The sequence below is a fragment of the Hemiscyllium ocellatum genome, chromosome 4 (assembly GCF_020745735.1).
Source record: "Hemiscyllium ocellatum isolate sHemOce1 chromosome 4, sHemOce1.pat.X.cur, whole genome shotgun sequence".
Lineage (NCBI taxonomy): Eukaryota > Metazoa > Chordata > Chondrichthyes > Orectolobiformes > Hemiscylliidae > Hemiscyllium > Hemiscyllium ocellatum.
Genome location: NC_083404.1, coordinates 23,049,983 through 23,064,850, shown reverse-complemented (window position 1 = coordinate 23,064,850; position 14,868 = coordinate 23,049,983). Strand labels below are relative to the sequence as shown.

At 39.3% G+C, this 14,868-nt stretch overlaps 1 protein-coding gene across 1 annotated transcript in view; it reads left to right on the top strand.

The window, feature by feature from the left end:
• The window catches only part of csmd3b (CUB and Sushi multiple domains 3b), a 1,941,594-nt gene that overhangs the window by 1,755,969 nt on the left and 170,757 nt on the right, over positions 1-14,868 (top strand). The window contains exons 36-38 of the mRNA XM_060823982.1: positions 2,825-2,921; positions 5,231-5,335; positions 6,027-6,145. Coding sequence (XP_060679965.1) covers positions 2,825-2,921; positions 5,231-5,335; positions 6,027-6,145 — 321 coding nt within the window. The remainder of the gene's footprint in view (positions 1-2,824; positions 2,922-5,230; positions 5,336-6,026; positions 6,146-14,868) is intronic.

The following is a 14,868-nucleotide window of genomic DNA, read 5'->3' as shown; positions in this document are numbered from 1 at the left end:
GCAATCTAATAGCAATTACTTATTAAATTTGAGCAAAGTATTGAAATTGTCTGATTGCAGTTCAGAAACCCAGAGTTCATTAGGCAACTGACACTATTATTCCACTTCAGTGATACTCATACTTTTCATGACTTTTCATTTAAGTTTAACTTTAGTAAAATGAAATCTATAAATTTCCGTGAATATACTGGTGGCAAATACAATTAATGGTACGGCCCTGGGTAATGTCGTAGAACAGAGAGACCGAGGGATTCAGGTATATAATTTTTTGAAATTTGTATTCTAGATAAACAGGGTGATTTAAGAAGGTGTTTAGCATGTTTGCCTTCATTGCTCAGACTTCACCAGCACCTTACAAATCCACGATTCTTACCAACAGCAAATGCACGAGAATGCCCCCATTTCTGAGCTGATTTGGAACTTTGTCACCAGTCATTCACTGTGATTGGGTCAAAATCCTGGAGCTCCCCTCCTAACAGCATTCAACATGCCCCTATACACCAAGGACTGTAGTGATTTAAGAAGCATCTCACCATTACCTTCCCAAAGGCAATTAGACAATTCCCTTAGGCAATAACAGAAAATCTCATATCCGATGTACATTTTTATTTAAAAAGCTCAACGTGCAGAAGATCTAGTTCCCAGCACAGATACTCTTACAATTTATATTCAACTGAATGCGGCAGTGTGCACTTCTTTACCTCCGGCAATGATTCAATAAAGTATTCACAGAAATTCTACTTCGAAAGGTTGTCATTAGATTTCATTTAAAAGATTCAAAGAAAACTTTTAAAGCAAGGCTTCATTTATAAAGACTAAAGTGTTAAAGGGATTTGATATGCCAAATGTAGATAAATTATATTGCCCAGTTGGGTAATGCACAAAAAGAGAAGCGATATTAAAAATACAGAAGGGCCATTTAGGAGTGGAATCAAGAAGCACCTTTCCACATTAAAGGTAACGAAAATTAGAAGTTTTTTTTAGATTACTTACAGTGTGGAAACAGGCCCTTCGGCCCAACAAGTCCACACCGACCCACCGAAGCGCAACCCACCCAAACCCCTACATTTACCCCTTACCTAACACTACGGACAACTTAGCGTGGCCAATTCACCTGACCCGCACATCTTTGTGACTGTGGGAGGAAACTGGAGCACCTGGAGGAAACCCACGCAGACACGGGGAGAACGTGCAAACTCCACACAGACAGTCGCCCGAGGTGGGAATTGAACCCGGGTCCCTGGTGCTGTGAGGCAGCAGTGCTAACCACTGTGCCACTATGCCGCCCCAAATCAGCCAACTGTAGAAGATGAATCAATAAAATTCGCAAAACTAAAATCAATAAATTTTATTTGATCTGAACTTGAAAGAAAATGCAGCTGAAGACTGCAATGAGTACAGGTCAACTTCTTGCCATCTAGTTAGGAAAGAAAGGCATGCAAAACTGATGGCTGATTACAAATCATATTTTTATAAGTTTTCTACAATACATTGTTGCAAGAATCATCAAATAATTTTCATGACTTACCAGTCACAAACCTTATATTATTGCACAGCCATTATATTATTTGGGCATTTAGGAATTGAATCAGTTAACATTTAAACGAAATTAATAAAACATCAGATTGACTACAGTTCAGCCTTCAACACTATTATTCCCTCAAGACTGATTACTAAACTTAATAATCTTAGACTAAGCCCCACTCTCTGCAACTGGATCTTCAGTTTCCTTACCCACAGGCCACAGTCAGTGAAGATTGGGGACAATATTTCATCCTCACTGAAATTCAACACTAGAGCCCCCCAGGGGTGCATACTCAGCCTCCTACTGTACTCAATGTATACTCATGACTGTGTCGCCAACTACCAGACTAAAGCCATTTACACGTTCGGTCAAGTCTCAGATGGCAACAAAACAGACTACAGATGGGAGATGGAAGACCAGAAAAATGGTGCACTGAGAACAACACAGCTCTCAATGCCAGCAAAACCAAGGAACTCATTATTGACTTTAGGCAGGATGTTACTCATGCCCCCTACACATTAACAGCACAGAGGTGGAATGAATGGACAGTGTCAAGCTCCTGGGAGTGGTCATCCACAACAAGCTTTCTTGGACTCTTCATGTGGATGCACTGGTTACAAAGGCCAAGCAACATCTCTTCTTCCTCAGGCAGTTGAGAAAATTTGGCATGACGGTGAATACCCTTGCCAACTTTGAGAGGTGTGCCATTGAGAGCATTCTGTCTGGCTGTATCACTACCTGGTGTGCAAACTGTACCATTCAAGATTGGAGATGGTTATAGGGAGTGGTGAACTAGGCCTGGACAATCACAAAGACCAACCTCCCATCTATAGAATCCATCTACCAGGCCCACTGTCAAAGAAAGGCCAGACCATTCTCAAACATCCATCCCACCCTGGCAATATTTTTCTACAACCTCTACCATCGGGGAGAAGGTACAGAAGCCTAACATAATCACCAGCTGGTTTTGAAACGGTTTCTACCCTACTGTCATTAGAATACTGAATAGATTCCCAAACTCTTAGCATTTGCCTGTATCTATGTTTTGGTTTTTGCCATTGTTTACCTATTATTTACTTATCTATGCAATTTAACTGTGTGATCTGCCTGTATTGCTAACAAGACAAAGCTTTTCACTGTGTCTCGGTATATGTGACAATAATTTCAATTCAATTCAATTCTACAAAGTGCAAACAAACCTGTATTTTTCAATATTTGCAATGATTTAATTAAGAAACTTTGAAGTGCACACGTGGTATGAATTGTATTTTTCAAAATTTCTATATTTGCATCTTTTAGGTTCAAGTAATAAGCTTTGCCACAGAACATAACTGGGATTCGTTGGATTTCTATGATGGAGTTGACACTAATGCTCCCAGACTTGGGAGCTTTTCAGGTAAGGAACCAAACAATATAAATCTATATTAAATGAGGAGATTAAAAAAAAATGTCATGTTTGGTTCATCAAGGTTTCTCTTCATTTTGGTTAGTTTGTTGTTGTATAAATAACTGAAAATTTGGTAATCCTATAATAACAGCAACTTCACAAATTATCTTGTGGTTTATGCTAATCACCTGAAGTATAACTTAGTTAACCTAATCTGTTAGATCTTGCCCTTTATGAATGCAATCTTTCTTTTTCTTAAAAAAAGTTTTCTCATTCAATGAACTTCACCTTTAAAAGTAGGTAGAACTTACATCTTTTTGTGGATGAATTCTGAAACCTGACCATACATTTGTAAATTCATTTATTTTGGAATCAAAGGTACAGGAGTTTTTTTATTCTCTTTTGCAGGTTGTGGTTAATGCATTTTTAAAGTTCATTTCTCACTTTATCATATATTTTTCTGAGGCAATTTTCACTGATGTGTTCTCTTTTAGAGGCACTTAGCACCTGCCCAGAACTGATGCTTTGTGTATTGGCCAATGCAAACATACTCACGATAACCATGTAGAGAAAGGGAGAACTGCAGATGCTGGAGATCAGAGTCGAGAGTGTGGTACTGCTGTGCTTTTCCAGCACCACACTTTTGACTCAGAATAACTATGGTAAAGTCAAACATAACATCCCTTTGGCTATTCGCAACACACAATGTATTCACTGTACCTAACCATCCCAGGCTTGCAAAACTCATAATAGAGTGTTTAATATTGGATGTGATTTTGTAACTAAACAACATTTGCTGGGTTTTCCTTAATACGTGAACAATTACACTGACAGCAAATTCAGTCAGGCTCACAGAGATTCGCCCTTGTATTTTCCAGAAGCTACATATATTAATATACGGGTCCTGTTGGTTGCAGGCAGAAAGATCTTAAAAGTGCATTGTACCTGTTTTCAACTTAACAAAGTAGGTGACAGCCATTCTCTTGTTGATTTCATAAGGCAAACCCTGACCAATCAGATTCACATGACCTGGTTTAAAATTTGATCCACTCTGGTTGTTAACTGTCAATCATCATTAATGGGTGCCTTCATAGCAGCACCTCTATCAGAGTCAACTTGCCAACTAATAATTACTCTTTTCTCATTCAGTATGGTTATCCTTTAAAACTTTTTCTTTCTAAATAGTCTGATAAATGCAAGATGAAAATCTTTGATAAAATGTTTTTTTTTCAGCAGCACATATATTCAAATGAAGCTAGGCTCAGTAATGGGATCCATAAAACTATTATGATTCTTGGAAAAACCCACCATGTCCACTAATGTTCTTTTGGGAAAGAAATCTCTCATCTGTATCCTGTCTGGTCTACATGTGACTGTAGGCCCACAGAAATGTAGGTAATGCTGAGATGTCCCTAAAATGGCCTTGTAAGCCATTGAGTTCAAGGAGAGTTGGGAAGGGAAAGAAATGCTGGCCTTGCCAGTGATGCCAAAATCCCTTGAATAAGAAGAATGTGGTCATTGGGTGTGGGCATCTTGAGATGTCTGCTTCCCATTTGATTATTCGTAATGTGCACAAGCTTGCTTTGAGTCTAAAGTCAACAATTTTATTGAACTGCCTAGCAAAGGAAATGGGAGCAGGAGAACAGGAACTTGCATGGAATCTTGGGATCAGCAAGGGCAAGTCACAGCTGAGGGGGAGTATGAAGTTGGTTTGTGGACGAGGAAGAGTGAATGAAGGGAGGAGTCGGCTGGGGCCAGGTGCATAGTGAAGTGAATTGGGAAAGGTCTGGCATATTGGGAATAGTGGTGAGAGCAGTCAATCAAGGTAAGGAAAGGAGAGGCCAAAAAATGATTGTGTCAGATGCACGTCCATCCGAGGATATTGGCTGCCAGAGTCCTTGCAGTTCTTTGAATTGACCTGCAATTATACCCGCTGAGAGCGATCACAATTTGTGTAATTTACAAAATACAGAAGAGAGAGCCAGCTGAGCTTGCAATTTCATTTGTGGCCCACAGTTATGTATGACGTTGGACATTCAGTGAGGAATGGACACGAAAATAATTGTTTCTTCCACAATAAGGAAATGTTCCAAATTTACACCTAATCATTAATGTCTGTCTCCATCCTAGAGGAGCCCACCCACCCTTACTTTCTGTCAGGAATTTGAGATTGAGTAGGGGATAGGCTTTTCACCCCTAGAGGTAGTTCAGAAGAAGACAGACCCCAACTCGCTGCAATTCCTTCTTATGCGCATAAAACTGCCAATGGTGGAAGATAAATGCTAACTTTTTCAATTCCTATTCTATCCTAAATTCAGGAACTACAATACCAGCATTCCTCAACAGCACATCCAATAATTTGTACCTCAACTTTCAATCGGACATCAGTATTTCAGCTGCTGGCTTTCATCTAGAATACACAGGTAATCCAGCTCTTATACAAATTAGATGTTGCAGTTAAAATGACAGGGACTACCAATGAAGCCATTGAACTCATGACTTCTGGATCTAAAATAGACACCAGCTGTTCAGAATGGATTGCTCCCCAGAACGACCTGACGATTGCTTTCCAAGTAACCATCAATCAACCTCTGGAGCAGGTGGGACTGGAGCCCAGGTCTTCTGGCTCAGAACTATGGACACTACCGCTGCACAATTAGAGCCCTTAGAACATTTTGGAGGGCAACATTAACTGCAGGTGGCTATTCATTGGGCATGTGGCAAAAACACAGCCCCATCCACCTGTAACTATTTTAAGTACACTCATCACAAATTTGGGCTGGGCAGCCTGGGTTAAGCACAAACATTAAAACAACCTTACACTAAGATTTATCATGCTAATGATTCATCATCCTAGTGTGCAACACTGCTCTGATCCCAAATCTGTCCAATTGCAATAAACACTGGGAATTTTTTGATTTTTACTTGGAAAGAAATCTAATTCTGCTAGTTATCGTCCTAAATTCATCGTCTTTCTTGTTTGGTTTGGTATGTCTCAAGTCTTTGAAACCTGGTTAAGATTTGTTCCAGAAAATAACAAGAGATTGGTTTGCTTGGGGGCTCTTTTGTCATTATAAATACCAATGGCTAATAATATGTTTTGTGATATTGCAGCTATTGGATTAGATTCCTGCACAGAACCACTTACTCCCAGCAATGGAATGAAAAATGGAGACCGATACTTGGTTGGAGATGTAATATCATTTCAGTGTGATCAGGGATACTCTCTACAGGTAGGCATTTGGAGTCATAATGGAAGTAAAGTCTGTACTTCTTTTTTAAAAAAAAGCGCCTTGAGTCCATCGTTCCACTTAGTTTTGACACAGACTATTTGACTCAATAGTGACTTCTAGGATGTTGAAGATAAATAATTCAACATTGGAGTGCCATTGAACATCAAGGAAAGCTAGTTGGACCCAATACATATGTATTGAAGCAATGTTTTAGAGTTAGAAGAATGATACGTTCATGGGAAGGTGGTTTGCCACATTCCTGTTTATTTCATATCTACAACAATATAAACTGCAGAAATATTTTTAGTTGGTTCCCCCATGAATATTAAAGAACTATCATGTCATTAGGATCGTTCCTTATTTTTTTCTTTATTTATTCGCAAAGTCAACAAAGCCGCCTATATCTGGAACCGCAGGAGATGGGACAAATGCTAAATGGATATTTTGCATGTGTTTATTCTGCACTAGTATGTGGAAGATAGAGAACTTGGGGAAAAGGTGGTGACATATTGAAAAATGGCTATATTACAGAGGGGGAGGTGCTGGGCGGCTACAAACACAGAAAAGTAGATGAATTCCTAGAACCTGATCAGGTATATCTTAAAACTCTGTGGGAAGCTAGGGAAGCAATTGCTGGGCTCCTTGCTGAGATATTTGTATCATCGGCAGTCACAGGTGAGACTGGAGGACTGGAAGTTAGCTAACATGGTACATTTATTTATGAAAGATGGTAAGGAAAAACTAGAGGACTATGGATCAGTGAGCCTGACAGTTGTGATGGGCAACTTGTTGGAGGGCACAGGATTTACATGAATTTGGAAAGGCAAGGACTTATTAAGGACAGTCAACATGGCTTTGTGTGTGGGGAAAAAAATGAGGTCTGCGGATGCTGGAGATCAGAGCTGAAAATGTGTTGCTGGTTAAAGCACAGCAGGTTAGGCAGCATCCAAGGAACAGGAAATTCCACGTTTCGGGCATAAGCCCTTCATCAGGAATGATGTGTGTGTGGGGATTTGTGTGTGGGAAATCATGCTTCACTAACTTAATTGAGTCTTTTAAAGATGTGATAAAGAGGATTGATAAAGGCAGAGCAGTGATCATGATCTATATGGACTTCAGTAAAGCCTTCAACAAACATCGTCATGGGAGACTGGTTAGCAAGGTTAGGTCTCATAGAATATAAGGAGAACTAGTCATTTGGGTACAGAATTGGCCCAAATTAGAAGACAGAGGATGGTGGTGGGGAGTTTCTTTTCAAAATGGAGGCCTGTGACCAGTGGTCTGTCGCAATGATCAGTACTGGGTCCACTGCTTTTCATCATTTATGCAAATGATTTGAATATGAATGTAGGAGGTATGGTTAGTAAGTTTGCGGATGGCACTAAAATTGGAGGTATAGTGGACAGCAAAGAAGGTTATCTCAGAGTACAATGGGATCTTGATCAGATGGGCAAATGGGCTGAGGAGAGGCAGATGGAGTTTAATTTAGGTAAATGTAAGGTGCTTCAGTTTGGAAAGGCAAATCAAGGCAGGACTTATATACTTAATGAAAGGTCCAGAGGAGTGTGGCCGTACAAAGAGATCTTGGAGTGCAGGTTCATTGCTCCTTGAAAGTGGAGTTGTAGGTAGATAGGATGGTAAAGAAGGTGTTTGGTATGCTTTCCTTCACTGGTCAGTGCACTGAGTATAGGAGTTGGAAGGTCATGTTGCAGCTGTACAGGGCATTGGTTAAGACACTTTTAGAATATTGCGTGCAATTCAGGTCTCCCTGCTACAGGAAGGGTGTTGTGAAACTTGAAAGAGTTCAGAAAAATTAACAAGGATATTGCCAGAGTTGAAGGGTTTGAACTACGGAGAGAGACTAACAGGCTGGGTCTGTTTTCCCTGAGCTTCAGAGTTTGAGGTGTGGCCTTATAGAGGTTTATAAAATCATGAGGGGCATGGATAGGATAAATAGACAAGGTCTTTTCCCTGGGGTGGAGAGTCCAAAACTAGAAGACACAGGTTTAAGGTGAGACGGGAAAGATATAAAAAGGGATCTAAGGGGCACCTGTTCATGCAAAGGATGGAACATGAATGGAATGAGCTACCAGAGGAAGTGGTGGAGGCTGGTACAGTTACAACATTTAAAAAGCACCTGAATGGGGACATGAACAAGAGGAATTTAGAAGGATATGGGCAAAATGCTGGCAAATGGGACGAGGGATATCTGGTCTGCAAGGATGAGTTGGACTGAAGTTTTTTTTCCATGCTGTACAACGCTATGATACTATGATTCTAGTGCCAAAGTCACTGCCAAAGCTAGCATTTATTGCCCTTGAGAAAATGGTGGTGAGACATTTCCTTGAACTGCTGCAGTCCATACCATGAAAAACTTTCACAGTACTTTGATGAGTAGGAATTTCAAGGATTTTTATTTCCCTGTGGACTTGTTGGACTTGTCCTTTCTAACCTCTGCCATTCAATGATACTATCAACATCAAATTTATCAGCATGCTTGGGATTCACTATTTTCCACAAACTTAACTGGACCAGTCATATAAATGCTGTGGCTTTCAGAAGACATTCAAAGTCTAGTGAGGGTAATTGTCTTCTCCATTGGGCTCTGAATTCTTTTTTTCCCTCACTGCAAGGCATTGGCTAGGGGGATGATAGAACTCACTCCACTTGTCAGGTTAATATAGCCAACTTTATCAGCATTTCATGCAAGAACTTCAGTATTCACCCTGCAATTCCCCTGCAATATTCACTGCAGCAGCTTGCCTTGACTCAGTGATAGTGTGTAAAGTGCTGTGGTTGATGAGTATTTCTATGACCTGAAAGCTGCTTTCATTTGAATAAGGGCTCAAAGCCTGAACACTTGCTGTTCTTTGTGTAGAATCCATGATTTGGATTTAAATGTAGAAGCTTTGAGAGTAAAGATTTTTTAAAACAAATGGGAGTGAGAAGAAGTCTGATGGCTGTAGGAAGATACCAGTCATCCATCTGGTGAGCAGGAAGGTAGTCTATTCAGAGGAATATGATCGCCAGAATGCAAGGCATAACTCAAGGGAATGTAAAGTGAATGTTAAGATTCTGAAAACTGTCAAGGAACAGAGGCACCTTGGAGTGTATGTATACAGATCCCTGAAGATAGTCAGGCAGCTCAATTCTTTTTAAAAGTATGCTTCATTCATAAAAAAAGTCTTTATGTACATACACAGTTACTGAAGCAGCTCTGTGCGGTCTTTGCACCTGAAGAACAAACAAACTTTGGCATTTGTCGATCCCTGCAGTTGTGAAAAAACTAAAGCATCTTTTCACTTATACAGGCCTGTATTTACAATTGAATCACCGAGAGGTTGTGATAACTGAACAGATCCCCATTGTACTTTGGCAGAAAGACCTTTCCCCACTGTGAGGTAGATAAGATAGCCAAGAGGATACAATGTGTCATGACCATACTACGTACACCTGAACAGCGATCCTTAAACTGTGAATTTAAATAGTTCTAGGAGTCCCCTTTTAGAATTGTGAATGTTCCAGCTTAAATAATAAGCAGAAGGAAAACTTTAATCTTGAATAAGTTTATTACATGACAATTGCTGTAAGTTTCTGAGTAAGAAGGTGATACAGGCATTGACTAAAATAATTGTGAAATGATATTCATGTAATTCATAATTTTTTGTCTGATCACATGATTCAGACATCAGTAAAAGAAGAAGCCACCAGTCTAGAATGGGTATGTGAAAAGAGAGATCTGAAATATGACACCAGAGAATTGTATTTCACAACAATGAATATGCAGATATCAATAAAGACATGTTACAGCTAAAAAGTCTTGTTTAATGAGAATGAAAAAACAGCCTGAGAAACAATGCCCGGTAGCCTGATTTTGTCCAATCTGATAATGGGCAGGTGGCAGTATTGCCTTTAAGCATTAGATAGAGCATGTTAGGTTAGCATTAGATCTTGGAAAACTTTGAGACAATAAAAAGGCATAATTGGAGTAGAATCTGAAGGGTGTGAGAAGGAATGTTAAAAGAATTTCAAGTCTACCCACAAATGAGTAATACTCTAGAGAGGAAAAGCACAGGATTAGAGCACATTGACCCTAAAAAGGAAAAGCGCAAATACCCACTTGGGTCATTCAGTGCAATTGTGTGGAGGGATGGCAGCTGTGGAAAAAAGAAGTCTTGCTGCTACCTTATTTGATAATGCTCACAGTGTTGTTAGAAGGTTATGTACTAGAGAACAGTTTCAGGCTGCATGCAAAAATCAGCGAGAATTAATATGCTGTGGGTCTAATACTGATGATGTTCTGTTCAAACAAAGTATAGAAGAAAGTGCTACAGATTATGAAGCATTTACTATAACATTTGACATGTACTTGAGTATCAAAAGAAATTTAGTGGGAGCTTAGGTGAGGTTTAATCAGTGATCTTGGCACTGAGGAGAATCAATAGAACCATTATTTTCAGATTTGTCTAATCTAGCATTCTGTTGCAGGTATGGAAAGTTGAAGGATTGAATTAGTGAAACCATATAGGCATTAGTGTGAAAGGCGAGAAATTGCCAGACCTTCTTCAGTCCAAGGAAGATTTGACACTGAAAAAGGCAGTCCAGTTCAATGGAAATCAGGGGCCAAAAGCAGTCAATACTGCAAGGCAACATTGGGGATTTGTCTGACATGGTTTCTTGGGTCCGAAGAGATATCAACACCTTTCCAGAAGCCTGTCAAAACACAAAACATCAGGAATAAACATTGTTGACCATATAAGCTCCAAATAAAATTCAAGCACAATGAATGTTTAGGAGAGGGAATTGAAACACATATAGAAAGTATCCTCAGGTAACAGCATCATCTCAAAATAAACAGAAATTCCAAAAGTAGTTAAAGATAGAAAATAAATGTTTCAAACATCATTCCTCAGATGGTTGATGAGAATCAAAACAAGGTCTGGACAATCAACTTGAAACTTCAAGTGTTTGAAATGGAATTCAAGCTTGACCCAAGAGTAACTGACAGATAGCTTGTTACTGTGTTGGACGTCTGTGAGAATTAGACCAACTCACAAAAAAACCAAGGTTGAAGAGGCACAGATATTGAAGTGCAGGAAAAATTGCCATGAAGTTTAATTCCAGAGGACCAAATGTTAGTGAACCATAATATAACATAAGGAGAAACCAGAGTACCTCAATGTTGTGTGCAAATGCTTGTTTTATCTTGGTCTCTTATTGAGATTGGATGAAATATTTCAGATCTGCATTTGTGGACCATTTTACCCAGTGTCTCCTGAATCCCAAATTTTCTGGGATTCTCCAGGCTGTGAAGAATTGCAAGAGTTACCAACAAAAGCCAAAAAAGCACAAAAGATCAGCCAGCACTGCCATCGTGCCCCACATTGAATCAAACTGCATCTGCTTTATGTGAACTAGAGGTGGGTTGTCTGCACACACTCTGGTGCTGACATTGCTGCTCTCAGTATGTGGTGACAACAAGACTCATTTATGCATGCACATTATTGAGACTAATTATTGGTCATTGCGGCTTGCAGGATAATCACACCATTCTTAGTCATAGTGAATCAGGAGGAAAATCTATCCCTCACATAGTTAAAAATCACACAACACCAGGTAATAATCCAACAGATTTATTTGGAAGTACGAGCTCCTTCATCAGGTAGCTAGTGGGTCTAGTGCCATGCTTTGAAGGCTGGTACTTCCAAAAAACCTGTTGAACGATGACCTGATGTGTGATTTTTAACTTTGCTCACCCCAGTCCATCACCGGCACCTCCATATCTCGGCAATCCCTAACATAGCCAGTCTTACTGAACCCATGAGAAACCTGTTCAAGAAAGGACAGCAATGGAACTTGAGTCAGGAATAAACTGCAGTTTTTGAAAAGATTAAAGAGAAGTTGCCTACTAATGATGTCTGGTAGATAAGCTTATCCATTACAATGGTCACGTTTGGATCATTTGCACAGCAATCAGCAGTCCCAATTCAAATGCAAACTAACAGAACATGAAACTGGTCTATTTTATGTTGACAATTTTGAGAAAGACTGGACAAATGTAGAGAAGGGATCCTTAGCAGTCACATTGGGATGTAAAAGACACACAGTCTACCTCTCGGCATTAAAATGTCAAGTTAAGAACATGCCTTGGTACATTATTAGGTTTTAAGTAATTCTCAAAATGTCTCTATAAGTACAAATGTTTGGGCTTAGGCTGATCAGATACAGTTATGGAATAGGCTGTTTTGGAAACAGTGCAAATAAGGCAAAGACACTCTCAATGAAAGCAGTGAATGAAACAGAAAAAAATGAAACTTCATCTTGTATAGTCTTATTCTATGACAATAACCAATGTTTTACTGCCAACTGAGGCAAACTCAGACAAATTTGTGTAGCTCAAAATTTTGACATGGAAGGCACTGAAGTCAGACAACTCTGTTTGCAAGGTTATCAAAATGTAGTTCAATCGTACAAGTGCCTGAATTTGAAGAGAGAAGTCTTCACAATTACACAGTAGAGAGCTGATAATCTGTGAAATATAGATGTAAATAATGTTGTTTTACAGTGTATAAGATGATGATGACTGAGACAATTATAGCAAGACTTCTCTACCTTTGTTCTCCATCTCCCTTGCAATAAAGACCAACATTTTAGTTGCCTTCCTCATTGCTTCTCCTACCTCCAGGCTGACCCTTTTGTGATTCCTGTACAGACAATGCTCAGATTCCTCGACATTGTAGTATTCTGCAGGCTCGCTCCATTTAAATAATTTATTTTTCTCTATGTGCTGCCACACTTACCTATTTTATTTCAATTACATTTTTTTTTCTCTCCCTCACTTGAACTATCTATATCCCTTACAGGGTATCCTCAAAACCTGATTTCTGATCTATCTTTAGGTCAGTAAAAATCACATACCAAGTTATAGTCCAACAGGTTTATTTGGAAGCACGAGCTTTTGGAGCATTGCTCCTTCGTCAGGTGGTTGTGGCTAATGGTTCCAAATAAACCTGTTGGACTATAACCTGGTATTGTGTGATTTCTAACTTAGTACACCCCAGTCCAACTCCGGCATTTCCAAATCAAATCCTTATGTAATCAGCATGTTTGGCTACAATACTCTATGTCCCTTCATCCAAGCCATTAATATTGATCTTACAGAGTTTCAGGACCCATCACAGAAGCCTGTGACAATCCACCAGTTGCCAAGTTGAAAATGACCTCTTTATCCCAATTAGATTAGATTATTTTAGATTAGATTCCGTACAGTATGGAAACAGGCACTTCGGCCCAACAAATCCACACCGACCCTCTGAAGTTCTCTGCTTCCTGTTTGCTAATCAAGCATCCAACCATGCTAATTTACTACCTTCAACACTATGAGCTCTTATCTTATATAGTAACCTTTTTGTATGGCACTTTAACAAATATCTTCTGGAAATCCCAATGCACTACATCCACTGGTTCCTCTTTATCCCCTGCTTGTGAGATTCTAAAGGCACTACGATGAATTTTCCAAACATGATTTCCCTGTCAGAAAACTGTGCTGAGTCTGTATGATTGTATTATGACATTCTAAATGTCCTACCTCCTCAGGAAGAGAATTTAACCAGTGATGGCCTATCATGTTTTGTACTCTCCTTTTGTGCACAGTTCTGATCACTGCATTCAGGAGGGATTTGATTATAATGGAGAGGTTACAAAGGGCCTTATGAAGATGTTGGGAATTTTACCCATGAGTAAAGGTTTCACAGGCTGTGTTTGTTTGCAATAAAATGGAGGAGGTTATGACAAAATGCAATTGAAGTATAATAAATTGAGAGGTATATCAGGACCTATGCCTGGTGACAGAGAAGTCAAAACCATGAGAAGTATAGCTCTCTCTCTCTCTTTCTCTCTTATATATCCTGGCATAATTGGGAATTTCTTTTTCATCCAGAGGGTGGTATGAGTCTGGAACTCATTGCCTGCATGATTAGTAAATGCACAAATATTCACCACACTTAAACAGTTCACAGGAAGCTAAGTTAACATAACTGCTTTAAATCAAATGTTGTGTGGTGGGATCAGACAGGAAAGCTATTTTTCAAATGGCGCAGATGTAATGGAATTGAGGAACGAAAAGCAGGAATAAGCCATTAAGGCCTTTGAGCCTGCCCTGCCACTAAATATGATCCAAGTTGATCCTCGAGTTCAATGCCACATTCCTACTTTGAGCTAAATAGTCTCCTTCTGAGTCATAGATCTTTCTATTATACAACCACAATCACAACAATTTGCACATAGAGGAGGGACATCAAAAGGAACTCTGCTTCTTCATATGGAAGACCTGGTGAAGAGGAACAAAGAGAGAAAAAAACGATTGCAGCATCTTTCTGCCAGAGACAGAAGTAAATTCTTTTCTCACCACTTCAGTTGTTCTGCAAATTCATCTGAAATGTTTTGCAATTTGCTTCTGCATTAACATTTCTTTTTATATTCATAAGCACTTGCTAAATTAAGAACACTTTAAATCATTCAACCAACTATAGTATATCCTGCCAATATAACTCATATGTTACTAAGAAACAACATTGCAAACAAAACTGTCGAAATGTGGAGAGTATCATTCTTTAGCAGATACAAGACTAATATCCTTAAAAGGAGAAAGTGAGGATTGCAGATGCTGGAGATCAGAGCTGAAAATGTGTTGCTGGAAAGGCACAGCAGGTCAGGCAGCATCC